Below are 13,300 nucleotides of genomic sequence, written 5' to 3' on the forward strand. Positions count from 1 at the left end.
TTTTCTGGGAACGATATGATTTTGGAATATCATCATTGGAAAACCTTGTTTGATTAGTATAATGAAACTTCTTCAAATATTGAGGATTTGAAAACTTCTTTTCATTATATTTTTTTACCATGATTTTGCATCAAAGACATTGTTTCTTGAATTTTGGTTTTCGAATGATCAAATGGTGAAGTTGATCGAGAAAAATGCTTTTTAGGTAGAGCGGGATTTTGCTTATTAATCGAACTTGATGAAGACACGGTCTTAACTTTTTGAGACATTGTCTTTTCAGTCTTTCTCTTTTGCAAATCATTTTGTTTCTTTTGAGACTCAATAATTTGCTAAAAGACTTTCTTTTGTGCCTGTCTCTTTGAAATTCCATTTTCATTTGAAAATTTGTCAACTTGATCTTTAAATTTTTGTGAATTTATTTTTACATTTTATGACACAACTTCAATTTGTACTTGAACTTCGTTTGAAATCGTTGATTTTTCAACCCATGTTCGTTGTGGTTTTTGTCTTTGAAAAGTATATGAATTCTTTGTTAGATTATTTTCGACAGTACTTTGATTAGAGAAAAACCTTCATTTGATATTTGTTTATTATCGTCTTCTACCAATTTGTTAATTTCAGGTTTGATGTTATCAACATTCCCAGCAGTAACAAATACTTGATTTGGAAAGATGACACCATCCGTGCACTTGAAATTTGGATACACAACCAAATTTGTTTCGAGATAATGAGCACCTTTTTCTTTCACCACTCTGTCGAAATTTTTTATATCACCATACACCTGATCAACAACAACTCTTGGAAAGTCTGTTTCCTTCGAAACATCATCTGTATTGGTTGATACTTTTGAAACTTCATTTTCATCATATTCCTTATCATCACTACTATATGTTTGACTATCCTTAACACTCACATGATCGAAATCATAAACTTTTGAAGTTAAATGATTGTCAGTGTCATTCTCAACCTTTGAAGCATTACAATTTCCTTTGCCTTTAGCCGAAGATGTGACATTAAATTATAGACAACAAAGAACAATTGATAACTTCCTCTTCCTTAATTTCACTAATTTCGCTAACATTATCAGAATTATCTTCAATATCAGCAAAATTAGAGTGAGACTCAGATTTCGAATTCTTGGTTCTTTTCAAAATCATTATTTGTTTATTCTTGGTTAAGGTTTCATTCACAACGTCAACTAATTCATTAGTATCCAAGTATTCATCTATTTTCACAATTCCATAAGCAAACCTATTATCAGGAACTCTATCAAACTCAACTATTATGTTTTCACAATCATATGACACACAATCAACCTTTTCTCTTTCAAAAACTAAGAATGGTAATAACTTCCTATGTTGATCTTTGCTTATGTCAGAAGAATGATGTAAAGCAGTTAATTTTTCATACAACCTTTTAGCAGAGTTACAATAAATGTTTCTTTGAGCAAGTAACATCCTAACTTCATTATTCAAATTATCTTTATCACACAAGAAATTTGTTATTTGTAACTGTAGATACTCTATTTTTGTTTTTTTCGAATCCAACTGCTTTTGGGTCTCTAGTAATTGAGTACTAGATTTCTTAGCCTCATTACTAGCAGAGATAACCAAATTATCAAAATAAACAACAGTTTCATCAAAAGCAGTTAATTCAAAATCATAAGCATTAAAAGGAATATTATAAGATCGAAGTATAGAACGTACCTTTGTGGTCATTGGTGATTTGTCTCCACTTTTAGTCATAAAATAACAACCAGTTATGTTCTCTTCATCTTCTTCCTCAAACTTCGCATACATTGCACCATGCGTAGGATTACGCATTTCTTCATCTTCTGATCCTGATGACCAAATTTGATATGTCCCATCTTCATCCCCTTCACCTCTCGCCACCAATGACAAACCTTTCGCCTTTTCTCTCACCTCTTCCAGATGTTCAACATAGTAGGCTTCTTCTTTGATCTTATTCTTCTTTTCCTCTTTCTTTCAAAGCATACAATCACTTGCCATGTGATTTATGCCATGACAATAGTGACAGTCGACACCAGAGTCACCTTTGAGCTTCTTTTCAACTTTCAAATCTTCAGCCTTTGATTCTTTCTTCTCGAACTTTTTCTCCTCATTCACTTTTCCTGCAAAACTCACTTTCGCCTCACCAGTCCTCACTTTCGAACCAAAAGGCTTTTTATAAAATTTCTTCATTTCGTTGTTTGAGTAAAAAACAATGGCTTTGTCATTTGAGTTGACAATGAAACCTTTTTCATTAGAACTCTCCTTTTCAGTTGCTTATTTCTCAAATACTTTCGAGACTAAAGCAAGTGGTCCTCCCAAGCTTATCTTCGATTCTTTTGCCATCTCAATAACTTCTGGCTCATGAGTTTTCAACAAATTGTAAAGATTATTCAGAGTTGAGGTATCGAAGCTATGCTGAGTCTTCACCATTAGACTCACATTTCGCCATTCTTTACGTAGTCCCATAACAAATGTAAGATTAAACTCCATGGTTGACCTAGTTATTCCATTGCGATTGCATTTGTAGATGAGTTCATTCAAGCGATCGTAGTAGAGTTCGATAGATTCACCTTCCTTTTGTTTGAACTCTTTCAATTCCACCAAGCAATGCTTCACATAATTGACGTTCGTCTTTTCACTCCCTTGAAACTTCTCCTTGATAGTATTCCAGATCTCTTTTGCAGATTTACAACTACAAACGTAGTTATAAACAACATGAGGAAGAGCACGACGAAGCTCTCTCATACATCTCTTCTCATTCTTCTTCAGCCTTGTAGTATGTTCGATGACAGTTTGAGTTGAATCAGATGAACCAATATTTTAAACATTCAATGGAGGAACAACATTTCCAAAAATACAATCCCAAATCTCTTCATACAGTTCATTCAGGTAGTCTTCCATGTGATCAGCCCATGGATCATAATACTCTGGAATAAGCATAGGAATCTTTGTTGAAGATCCTAGCATATGAGAAAAAGACGTCATCGTGTTCATATTGAAATTTGCCATTGATGTACAGACGAATTCTCCGAAAAACTTCATAAATTTGAGAATTAATGGAAGAATTGATTAGAAAATCAAACAGAACACTCGATTAAACAAGCTAATTGCGAAATCAAATCACAACTGAAGATCTAAGATGATTTTTAGTATCAAAAGTGCAGAAACTTTTGAATCCAAACCAAGACTCAAAAGACATTTGATATGAGAAGAAAATCAGATCATTGCAGCATGATTGCTGCTCTAATACCAATTATAGAAGCTATTTAATCGAGTAATGAAACGAGATCATAATTCAAATGAATTAAGAACACACAGAGTAAATATAATCTAGGTTCAGCTCATTTATGCTTCCACGATACAAAGAGTATTTAGATAGAAGAGTAGCAAAAGTTCTATCTATCTTATGTATCCTTCCCAATTTATAGGAAAAACAGAAAGCACACAAAAAAAATACAAAGGACTAAAACATTACATATTCGAAATAACTATGCCTTTGTAATAACATTACATTACAAAATAATCTTCGACGCCTTACAACATAATTCGACACTTACAAACGCAGCGAAGAAATTCGCACAAGCCAAGAAATGATCAAGATTGCTTAGTTTTGATGGGTTTTAAGCATATCTACATTCCTGTGTGATCATGCAACCCTAATTACTTTGGATCCAAGTTTTTCACTAATTGAACACAAAAATTGAATATCAAAGCAATAACCCAAGAAACTAGCATACAATTTTCAAAATCCATATGAAATTACAGTTAGAAGATTACCTCACTTGTTATGTAGCAATAACAAGACAATCTTGAAGATCCTTGACCCTTGAAAGCTTAGTGCCCCAAATGTTGCACCTCTAATGGTTCACAAACACCCAATGCAACAGGATGAGAGGAGAGACACTAGAAAAATCGGATAGGGTTAGAACCTTATGCTTAGGAATAAATTCCAATGACCTGGGAGCGTTTATATATGGCTAGGTTGCTTAATCTTGAAGCTGGACTTGAATAAGGAAACCCTAGTTCCTATCTTAAGCCCAAAGTAACCCATGGACCTTCATAAGGATGTCTTGGACGAAATCTTATAGGCCCACCCTATAATTTCGTTCACTCCCATCCAAGGAGTCTCTAGGCCCAGTTTTACAACTATCAAAGATTTTCAAAACAGTCCCTCCATTATTAATCAGTTCCTTTAATCCTAAAATTAATCCCATATTAATTTCTGACTAATTACTAATTAATAATATGATTTCCAAATAATATATTAATAAAATCATTTTGAGTATCAATTTATTATTTCACATAATAAATTCTACTCTCTCTACACTAGTCATCCTGTCAAGTTGCATGAGTGAAGGCGACCCAAAAGGACCATGCTACTATCAAATCAAGTACATACCAAATATAGTTATGGACTTAGAAACCAAATCCAACAGTCTCCCACTTGGGTAAGTCTAACAACTATGATTGCAAGTATGACCTAAAAATTTGACTAGCAATCGTAACTTTCAAAAGTCGTTGTCGAACTCTAACCTAGTCAATGACGCGTCCTTAGATAATTGATCAAATATCTCACCGTTCTACAAAGTATCATATGGACATGAGACGTGGATTCTTATCAATCTCTCTGTCCAAGATTTGTTTCCCGATTTCCGATTCATGACGACTGACTCAGACTACAATTGAACACATCAACTTAGTCCAGGCTTGGCCAAGCGCTTTAGATGTCTTCACTAAATCATCGAGGGGCCCACGAATATGGCTTTTATCCAATTTAGGGTAAAAGGAACGGATAAACTTCGAATCATATCCTTGTACTATTTACTCACCAAATTACACACAACAATACATTTTATAACATCAAGTTACTGATGCGTTTACGTATTATCAATGCATAATTGACTCGTAAACAACAATTCATATGTCTTCGTTTCATGAATATAAGATATTATCATCTCAGAATTACTCATGATAAAATCCATGAAGTAATTATTTGAGTGTGGGTTTATCCAATACTCAAATTCCTATTTCAGGAGTACTCATGAACACTGCAACAAACTTGTGCCATGTCTAAGCACTTAGACAATCTACAGTCAGATTCACGACAATCTTAATTCACTACTTACTTCCAAAAGTATGATCGATTGTGGATGTTTGAATAACCCAGTTATTCGAAAAGTAAAACATGCGAAGTGAAACACAAGAATAACCTAATTAACTATGGCATCAAAACTTTTGAATATAAATAAAAGAACTTTTATTTAATCACCATATTAATTAGACTTTATTCATTGTATAATGTTTCAACTAATCAACTAAATACTTGAATTAAAACATCAATCATGCCATGCTCCAAGCATGCACACTATGTTTAGTTATGGTCCTTCCTTTGTGAATTAGATCAATTGAACACATTTCCAATGATGCTCATCTCACAATTGCAAATCCTTATCACAAGTGTAAGAATACCAAATTCTTGCCACTATTAGAATCTGTTAGAGTCTAAACTTTCATGCAATGATCCTATTGTAATGTGAAGGCTCCAAGGTCACAGAGACTTTGCCAATGATATTACAAAGCATTTTATTGGAGACTTGTTACAAAAACAATTCCATGGAAACAAAGTCTCACATTTAAAGAGCATGCCTTGAACATCCTACTTGCATTAAAGTTACTAATCTAACATACATATCTTATTTACCAACTCCCACAATGGAAACATTTTCATATTCCCATATGACTATCAATTCGAAACAAGAGTTACCTCTACTCATAACACGTCAATATGGCCCTTCCAAAATTATACTATACTTCCAACTGTCCACAAGCAACCAATCTTTGGTAAATCTCAGATTGTCCATGACAGCTGTTTCACTAGTCATATCCGGTTCTAGTCCTTTTCGCTCTTAATGCTCGAAGCATTCGGAAAATCAGAATGAGTGAATATTATAGCATATGTGATCAGTCCTATATCTGAAGCATATGGGATTCAATACATAATGTCTTACATAGAAACATGATACTTGACCAATCTCTTGCTATAATATTTCCATATATCGAATTTCCTATGCTGAATCACTTCAACACGATATATATATATATATATATATATATATATATATATATATATATATATATATATATGTGTGTGTGTGTGTGTGTGTGTGACTAAGTTCTATTAAAACTTCAATCTAAGCTTTTAGAAATGAAGTATAAGTATCTTCTCCCTTAAATCTTTCTATAGAGAAACAACTTCCAAACTTGCAACTTTGCAAATTTGTAACCTTTCTTTCCTACAACTAGCATTGCCTACTTGCAATACTTAGTATAACAATTATGCTCCCAGTAGCATAACAACTATACTCTTGCTAACATAACAATTGTGCTCCCACTAGCTTTGACATGTACCCAAAAATCAGTTAGACTTCTAGAAATCAATACCTATTGACCTTCTTACCAAGGTTTAGATTTTCAATACGTGGTACTTCGATAAGTATTTATCTAGACTTATCAAGCTCATACACCTTTCATTATATAGCTTATGTGTGTGTATAAACCTTTTCAGAACTTATAGCAATAAGTCCTGAACGTTCAAACTATTTTCCATTTCTCACAATTCGAACTATGAAAAAGGATGCCATAATCATACTCGAATTTGAGAATGCAATTATCACAACTGCTAACTCAATCCTTTAAAATCTACAAGTGAAAGCGTTTCCTCATAATCATTTTCATGAAGTAGAGAAAAACCTCTTGCCACTTAGATTTTATGGTGTATGTGTTCCTATCTGTGTGAATTTTTCATTTCCAACCACTATCATAAAGGCAAGGTTTATGACAAATTCAAACTCATATGGATTGAACTTGCTTAATCTTAATTTCTTCCCATCTAGTAGCACAAGGGCCTACTAGTGCTTCCAAGTTGTTGAGCAGTTCACCCATACAGATCAATGTACTTTCACTAATCCAGGTGCATTGCCTTATCCAGTCAAACGAGAACTCATAGAACTCACATGCATTGCCAACTTAACTGGAATGGGAACATAAACAAGAATATGTCAACACGATAGGTTATAAACCTCAGGTCGTGTGCTAGTGATAACTAAAATGTTTATTCCTCATTAGCTCCTGAAACTATTCAAGACCATTAAGACTCCGACTGACCTCTTCACATATAAGATTCTCTATCAATGAACGTTCCTCGACAATAAAAAATTCAAGAGTTAGTGCGGGTTCTTACCAAGAGACACTTCATATAATTGGTCTTAGTTGGTCTTTGTTTTAACCAAAATATCACAACTACCAATTTCAAATGTGCTAGAGCAAGAAAACATTTCTACTCCACATTTCATGAGGTGTTATAAACCTACTTAGAACGTGTTACTTGTTGGGTCTAAAATATGGCTTATACTTTGCTTTTCTTAGCATTTTTAGTTTTCGGTCTAGGACCACATACACCATAATTAATACATTGATAAGTCTAGATAAAGAGAACTTGTGTGTGTGTGTGTGTGGATCTTGTGTTGGAGCATCACTCATATAATTAATACATTGAATATTCATCAAGCTCTTCTTCTTCTTCTTCTTCTTCTTCTTCTTCTCCATTTCATCTTGCATCATCCACTTTATTGGGATTCCTGACAATCTAGTGGATCAGATTGATACTCCATAGCGATTTTTGGTCTTACAGTTGGTATCAGAGCTTGGATTGTATCAATCAATTTGGCAAGATATTGAACGTTTTTGGATTTTTTTTCTTGAAGGATTTGGCATTTTTGATTAGTTTTGAATAAATATTGAGGGTTTGTTCTTCGTGTTCTTCATACAAATGAGTGTTTGATCAAGTTTTGGAGCTAAAAAGTTGAAAAATAGTGTTTTTTTACGTAATTTGTGAGTTCCTAGCGGCCATTTTCGCATAAGGTGAAGGATTTGCGAGGGGTTTGCGGTCGGAAACACAATTGCAGTTAGGAGGAGTGTGTCCGAGTTTGCGGTGTAGCAAGCTTCGCAGGTTTTCGGTCTTTGATGGTTTTCGGTACGAAGCGTTTACAGCCGAAATCGGTTTTCGGTGCGAGGTCGTGCATGTATTCGGTCCTCGCACGTGTTCGGTTCTCGCGAGTTTTCAGTCAACAGGTGTTTTGATCCTCGTTTTTGGTCAGCAGCGAATCCTCCCGATTTAGTTCAAGTAGCCTCGCGATTTCGGTTTTCGGATTTTTGATATTTTAGGCCCAAAAATCAAATTTTCGAATTTTGAAGTTTTGTTTTTGGCCCAAAGCTTTGACTTTTGATTTTTGACTTACTAGGTTGACTTTTGACCTTAAAAATTGAATTTGACTTTTAAGTTTGACCTTTGACTTTAAAATTTGACTTTTTCGTTTAACCTTTCAAGTTTTCACGTTTAGCTTTTCGGTTTGACTTTTAAGTTTGACTTTTTAAATTTGACTTTTAAGGTTGACTTTTGAATAGTCAAACGACATTTTTGGTAAACAATGAGTTCCTCTAACACCAAGGTCAATGAAATTTCATGTTCTCAGTCTTGTGAAGCTAAAAATAAACTTTATCGTGAACAATATGATTTACTAAAAATGAGAGGACCTTAAATATGAAGGATATGCTCTTAGGAAGGCTCAAAAACCCTTAAAAGCACAACTGGAGGCCAAAACCAAGGACTTTAGAAATCTTCAAGAAGAATATAAAAAAATGTGCGAATTATACCTATGTTAAGGAAAGCTAAATATAATGATGCTGAATTCATGTTTAAGAAATTTGATGTGTCAGGTGAGGTAGTTACATTCATGATAGAAAAACTATTAACATTCAAAGATAATCAAACCAAGGATCTGGGGTATCACAGTATTCCACCTTCTTTTAATGACTACTATACCCCACCCATTGCGACCAATGATGTAGAGTCACCGCCCTAGTTTGGTCCGCCCCCTGTACCAGCTTCAGTTAAGACTGAACAATCTGGGCCAACTGAGGATATTGAGCTGAACGATTCTAATGACTCTACTTTATGTGCGGGTAAATTTGTGGAAGATAGGAACAAGGAGAACATAATTAATTCTAGTTCTGTTGATTCCGTTGACTGTCAAACCCATGTCTCCTTGAACTCTGAATCTGTTACTTCTAATTAAGTTACTTTTAATCAACCTGTTGTTGGCAAATACAAGCCACCAAGGAAAGGGAAATAGAGTGCTTGTTGTAAATGTTCTTGTGGGAACAATCAGAGACAAGTCATGAGCATGCTACCAGGGACATGCAAAAACAACTTCCAAGTGAAGAAACAAACTTGTTTCCTCTGTGGAACACCTGGACACATTGCCAGAAATTGTCCAAATCGCACATATGTTCCCTACTATGCATGAGGATAGCAACACGCAACAAGAGGGAGATTCTTCAAAGGAAATAATTCGAGGTCAAAATCGCGAAATGGTGACTGGAACGCGAAAAAGGCCAAGAATCCAACTCCCAAGGTGAAACGACCCAAAAATACGACCCAAAAATTTCGTTTTTCAACATAACCAAAAACCATAATCTGAGTGTCATATCATAAACCATACATGATGTATCTCAAAATAATAATAAAACACTATGCGAAAAACTGTATCATATCCATGTTATATAAAAATCAAGAACCAATCAACTCCCAGGATAAAAGCTGAAGCTGTGGTGTGTGCGATGCCATCATCCCGAGCTCCTCTCTCTACAAGCGGAAGTACCTGAAACAAAACTGAAACTGTAAGCACGAAGCTTAGTGAGCTCCCCCAAACTACCACATACCATACAATACATATAAATCACATACTGGGCCTTGCCCACTGCATCAGACCGAGGTCTGGAACTAGCTGCATCGGACCGAAGTCCGGAACTCACCGGGACCTTGTCCCCTGCATCGGACCAGAGTCCGGAACTAACTGCATCGGACCGAAGTCCGGAACTGACTGCATCGGACCGAAGTCCGGAACTAACTGCATCGGACCGAAGTCCGGAACTGACTGCATCGGACCGAAGTCCGGAACTAACTGCATCGGATCGAAGTCCGGAACACATAACACAAAAATGCTTGAATCACAAAGACGTCAAGCCAGCTAGCTACTATATCAAACTAAAGACCGGACTACTGATAATTACACGGGCCGGCATTATGGCCGCAGACCCGATCCTACTGAAAGGAGACTCACCTCGTGAACTGGCTGCTGAGTGAATAGCTCTGAGGGCTAACTGCTGCTGCTCCGGTATCTCCCCGGCTATAAGACCATAAACATACTCAATCAAATACTAAACACTGCACTGGGTAAAATGACTCTTTTACCCCAGGTCAAAGTCAACTCTCAGACAAAGTCAACTCTCGGTCAAAGTCAACCCATAGTTGACCTGACTCGCCGAGTTGGCCGCCAACTCGCCGAGTCCCTATTCTCACTCCTCGACTTAACTCGCTGCTACTCGTCGAGTATGGCATCGACTCGACGAGTACTCTCCCGATCCAAGAACTCAGACAATCTTCATCCGACTCGCCGAGTCCTATGAACAACTCGACGAGTTGTTCTTGAGCTTAAGAAGATTGCCTTGGACTCTTCGAGTTGTATGAACAACTCGCCGAGTCCCTCCATCACTGAGTCTACTCTCAACTCGCTGAGTCCACTCTCTAACTCACTGGATCCACTCGACACTGATAAAATGAAGGAATCGGGGACTCGCGACCCAACTCGCCGAGTCGTTCTTCCCGACTCGCCGAGTTGCCGCCATGCAACTGATTTTTACTCGATTTTGTTTGAATCCAACACATACAATTGATAGATCTGAGTCCAATAAGCTGATTTACCACGTAAAGTTTCCAACTTTACGTGTACAACCTCATGAGCAAGGGAAATAAGGCTAAAAGATGCACAAAATGGGTAGATCTATGGTTAATATGCAAAGTAACTCCAAAAAGACAGTAGATATGGGTTCTACAGCACCCCATCATTCAGATCTAAAGATATCTCGACTTATTAAGGCATTCATGCACACATAAAGCTTGGAACAAGCATCAACTAGCTCTTAGGAGAGCCCTAATGGAAGTTTAAAGCATATAACAAGAGGGAACTCCGAAAATACCTCAAATAACTCAGACTTGCCCTTGGATCTTTGCACTCCAACTCTTCTCCTTGCTTCTTTCTTCTTCTCCTTCTTCACACCTTCACAAAATGGCACCAAAAACACTTATAAGCTCTCAAAAGAGGATTAGGGTTTTCTCACTGCGTTCACAGGGTAAGGGAGGCGAGAATGGGGTTATAAGGTGGTTTAAATAGTGGGCAACCCGGGGATTTAGGGTTTCACCCAGACGGATGGACTCGCCGAGTCCCCGGCTCACGCGTGCTCGCAGCCGCGACCCTACTCGGCGAGTCAGGCTATGAACTCGCCGAGTTCCTCTTGCAAAACTTACAACAATTACCAATGAATTAACATACCGGAAACGGGTCGTTACAATTCTCCCCCACTTGTCTCAGACTTCGTCCTCGAAGTCTGCTACGGCTGGATCTGCAATTAACTCTGGGTAGTGCTCTCTCATCTCCTCCTCAGCCTCCCAAGTCCACTCAGACCCCTTCCGGTGTTGCCACTGCACCTTTACTAACTGAATTTCCTTGTTCCTCAAGGTCTTGGTCTTCCGGTCCAGAATTACGACCGGTCTCTCAATATAATTCAGGCTGCTATCAACCTGAATATCCTCTAGGGGAACGACTGCTGACTCATCCACCAGACACTTTCTCAACTGAGACACATGGAAAGTGCTGTGGATCTGACTAAGCTCCTCAGGAAGATCTAACCGATAAGCAACCCGACCCACCCGGGCCAAAACCCTGAAAGGACCAATAAATCTGGGGCCCAACTTGCCCCTCTTCCGGAACCTGATGACACCCTTCCAAGGTGAGACTTTCAGAAGGACCATATCCCCCACCTGGAACTCCAAGTCCGAACGCCTCCTATCGGCGTAGCTCTTCTGCCGAATCTAAGCAGTCTGCAGTCTATTACGGACCTGCTGGATCAACTCAGTCGTCTTGAGCACCACCTCTGTGCTCCCAATGACTCGCTGACCGACCTCGCCCCAACAAATCGGGGTCCTACACTTCCTCCCATACAACATCTCAAAGGGAGGTCGATCAATGCTCGCATGATAACTGTTGTTATACGAGAATTCCGCTAACGGAAGATACGTATCCCAACTGCCACCGAAATCTAGGACACATGCCCTAAGCATGTCCTCGAGAGTCTGAATCGTCCTCTCGCTCTGCCCGTCTGTCTGAGGGTGGAAAGCGGTGCTGAAAAGGAGACGAGTACCCATCTCGTCGTGGAACCGCTTCCAAAATCTGGATGTGAAACGGACATCTCGGTCAGACACCACTGATACCGGCACTCCATGACGTGCCACGATCTCACGCACATAGATATCGGCTAACTTCTCCGCCGATATACTCTCCTGGATCGGGATAAAATGGGCACTCTTCGTCAACCGGTCCACTACTACCCATATCGAGTCCACTCCACGTGCGGTCCGGGGAAGCTTGGTGACAAAATCCATGGTAATGTCCTCCCATTTCCACACGGGAATGTCTAACGGCTGCATCCTGCCGTGAGGTCTCTGGTGCTCCGCCTTGACCTTCCGGAAGGTCAGGCATCTCTCGACGTACCAGGCGATGTCCCGCTTCATGCAGGGCCACCAATAATCGGGTCGAAGATCTCGGTACATCTTTGTCGCTCCTGGGTGGATAGAAAATCGAGACTTATGAGCCTCGTCCATCAATACCTGCCGTACCCCACCCCAGTACGGTACCCATACCCTACCATGAAGCATCAACAAACCCCGACTGTCGTAATCAAATGAAGCTACTCGGCCTACTATCCTCTCACACTTCTGCCTCTCCTCCTTGAGGCCCTCCATCTGAGCCTCCTTGATCCGCTCCAACAGTGGAGTGATCACTGTCATCCTCATACACAGATCCCTGATAGGGGCCGCCGACACCTTGCGGCTTAGGGCGTCGGCCACCACGTTGGCCTTCCCTGGATGATAAAGGATCTCACAGTCATAGTCCTTCAGCACGTCCAACCACCTCCTCTGCCTCATGTTCAAACTCGGCTGATCCATAAGATATCTCAAACTCTTGTGATCCGTGTATATAGTACAGCGGACCCCATAAAGGTAATGCCTCCAAATCTTGAGGGCAAACACAACTGCCCCCAGCTCCAAATCATGGGTAGGATAATTAGCCTCATGAGGCTTCAACTGTCTCGAGGCATAAGCTATCACATGG

The 13,300-nt window shown here is 38.7% G+C and overlaps 1 protein-coding gene across 1 annotated transcript; it reads right to left on the minus strand.

The window, feature by feature from the left end:
• Window positions 1-1,985: 1,985 nt before the first annotated feature.
• LOC145064845 (uncharacterized) lies at window positions 1,986-3,020 on the minus strand. The gene is made up of 3 exons (XM_079012219.1): window positions 2,890-3,020; window positions 2,301-2,781; window positions 1,986-2,180 (listed from the first exon to the last, which is right to left on the minus strand). The coding sequence occupies exons 1-3, from the start codon at window positions 3,018-3,020 to the stop codon at window positions 1,986-1,988; spliced, it is 807 nt and encodes a 268-aa protein (XP_078868345.1).
• Window positions 3,021-13,300: the final 10,280 nt, after the last annotated feature.

Source organism: Lactuca serriola, chromosome 1, assembly GCF_051521515.1.
Source record: "Lactuca serriola cultivar US96UC23 chromosome 1, Lser_US96UC23_V15, whole genome shotgun sequence".
Lineage (NCBI taxonomy): Eukaryota > Viridiplantae > Streptophyta > Magnoliopsida > Asterales > Asteraceae > Lactuca > Lactuca serriola.

Bases quoted from the DNA above. Each gene is read 5' to 3' on its own strand.
- LOC145064845 (XM_079012219.1), bottom strand. From the start codon at position 3,020: ATGGCAAATTTCAATATGAACACGATGACGTCTTTTTCTCATATGCTA. The intron at 2,782-2,889 runs GTATGAAGAGAT...ACATACTACAAG, and splicing joins GAAGACTACCTGAATGAACT to GCTGAAGAAGAATGAGAAGA. The intron at 2,181-2,300 runs GTATTTGAGAAA...TTTTATAAAAAG, and splicing joins CACTTGCTTTAGTCTCGAAA to CCTTTTGGTTCGAAAGTGAG.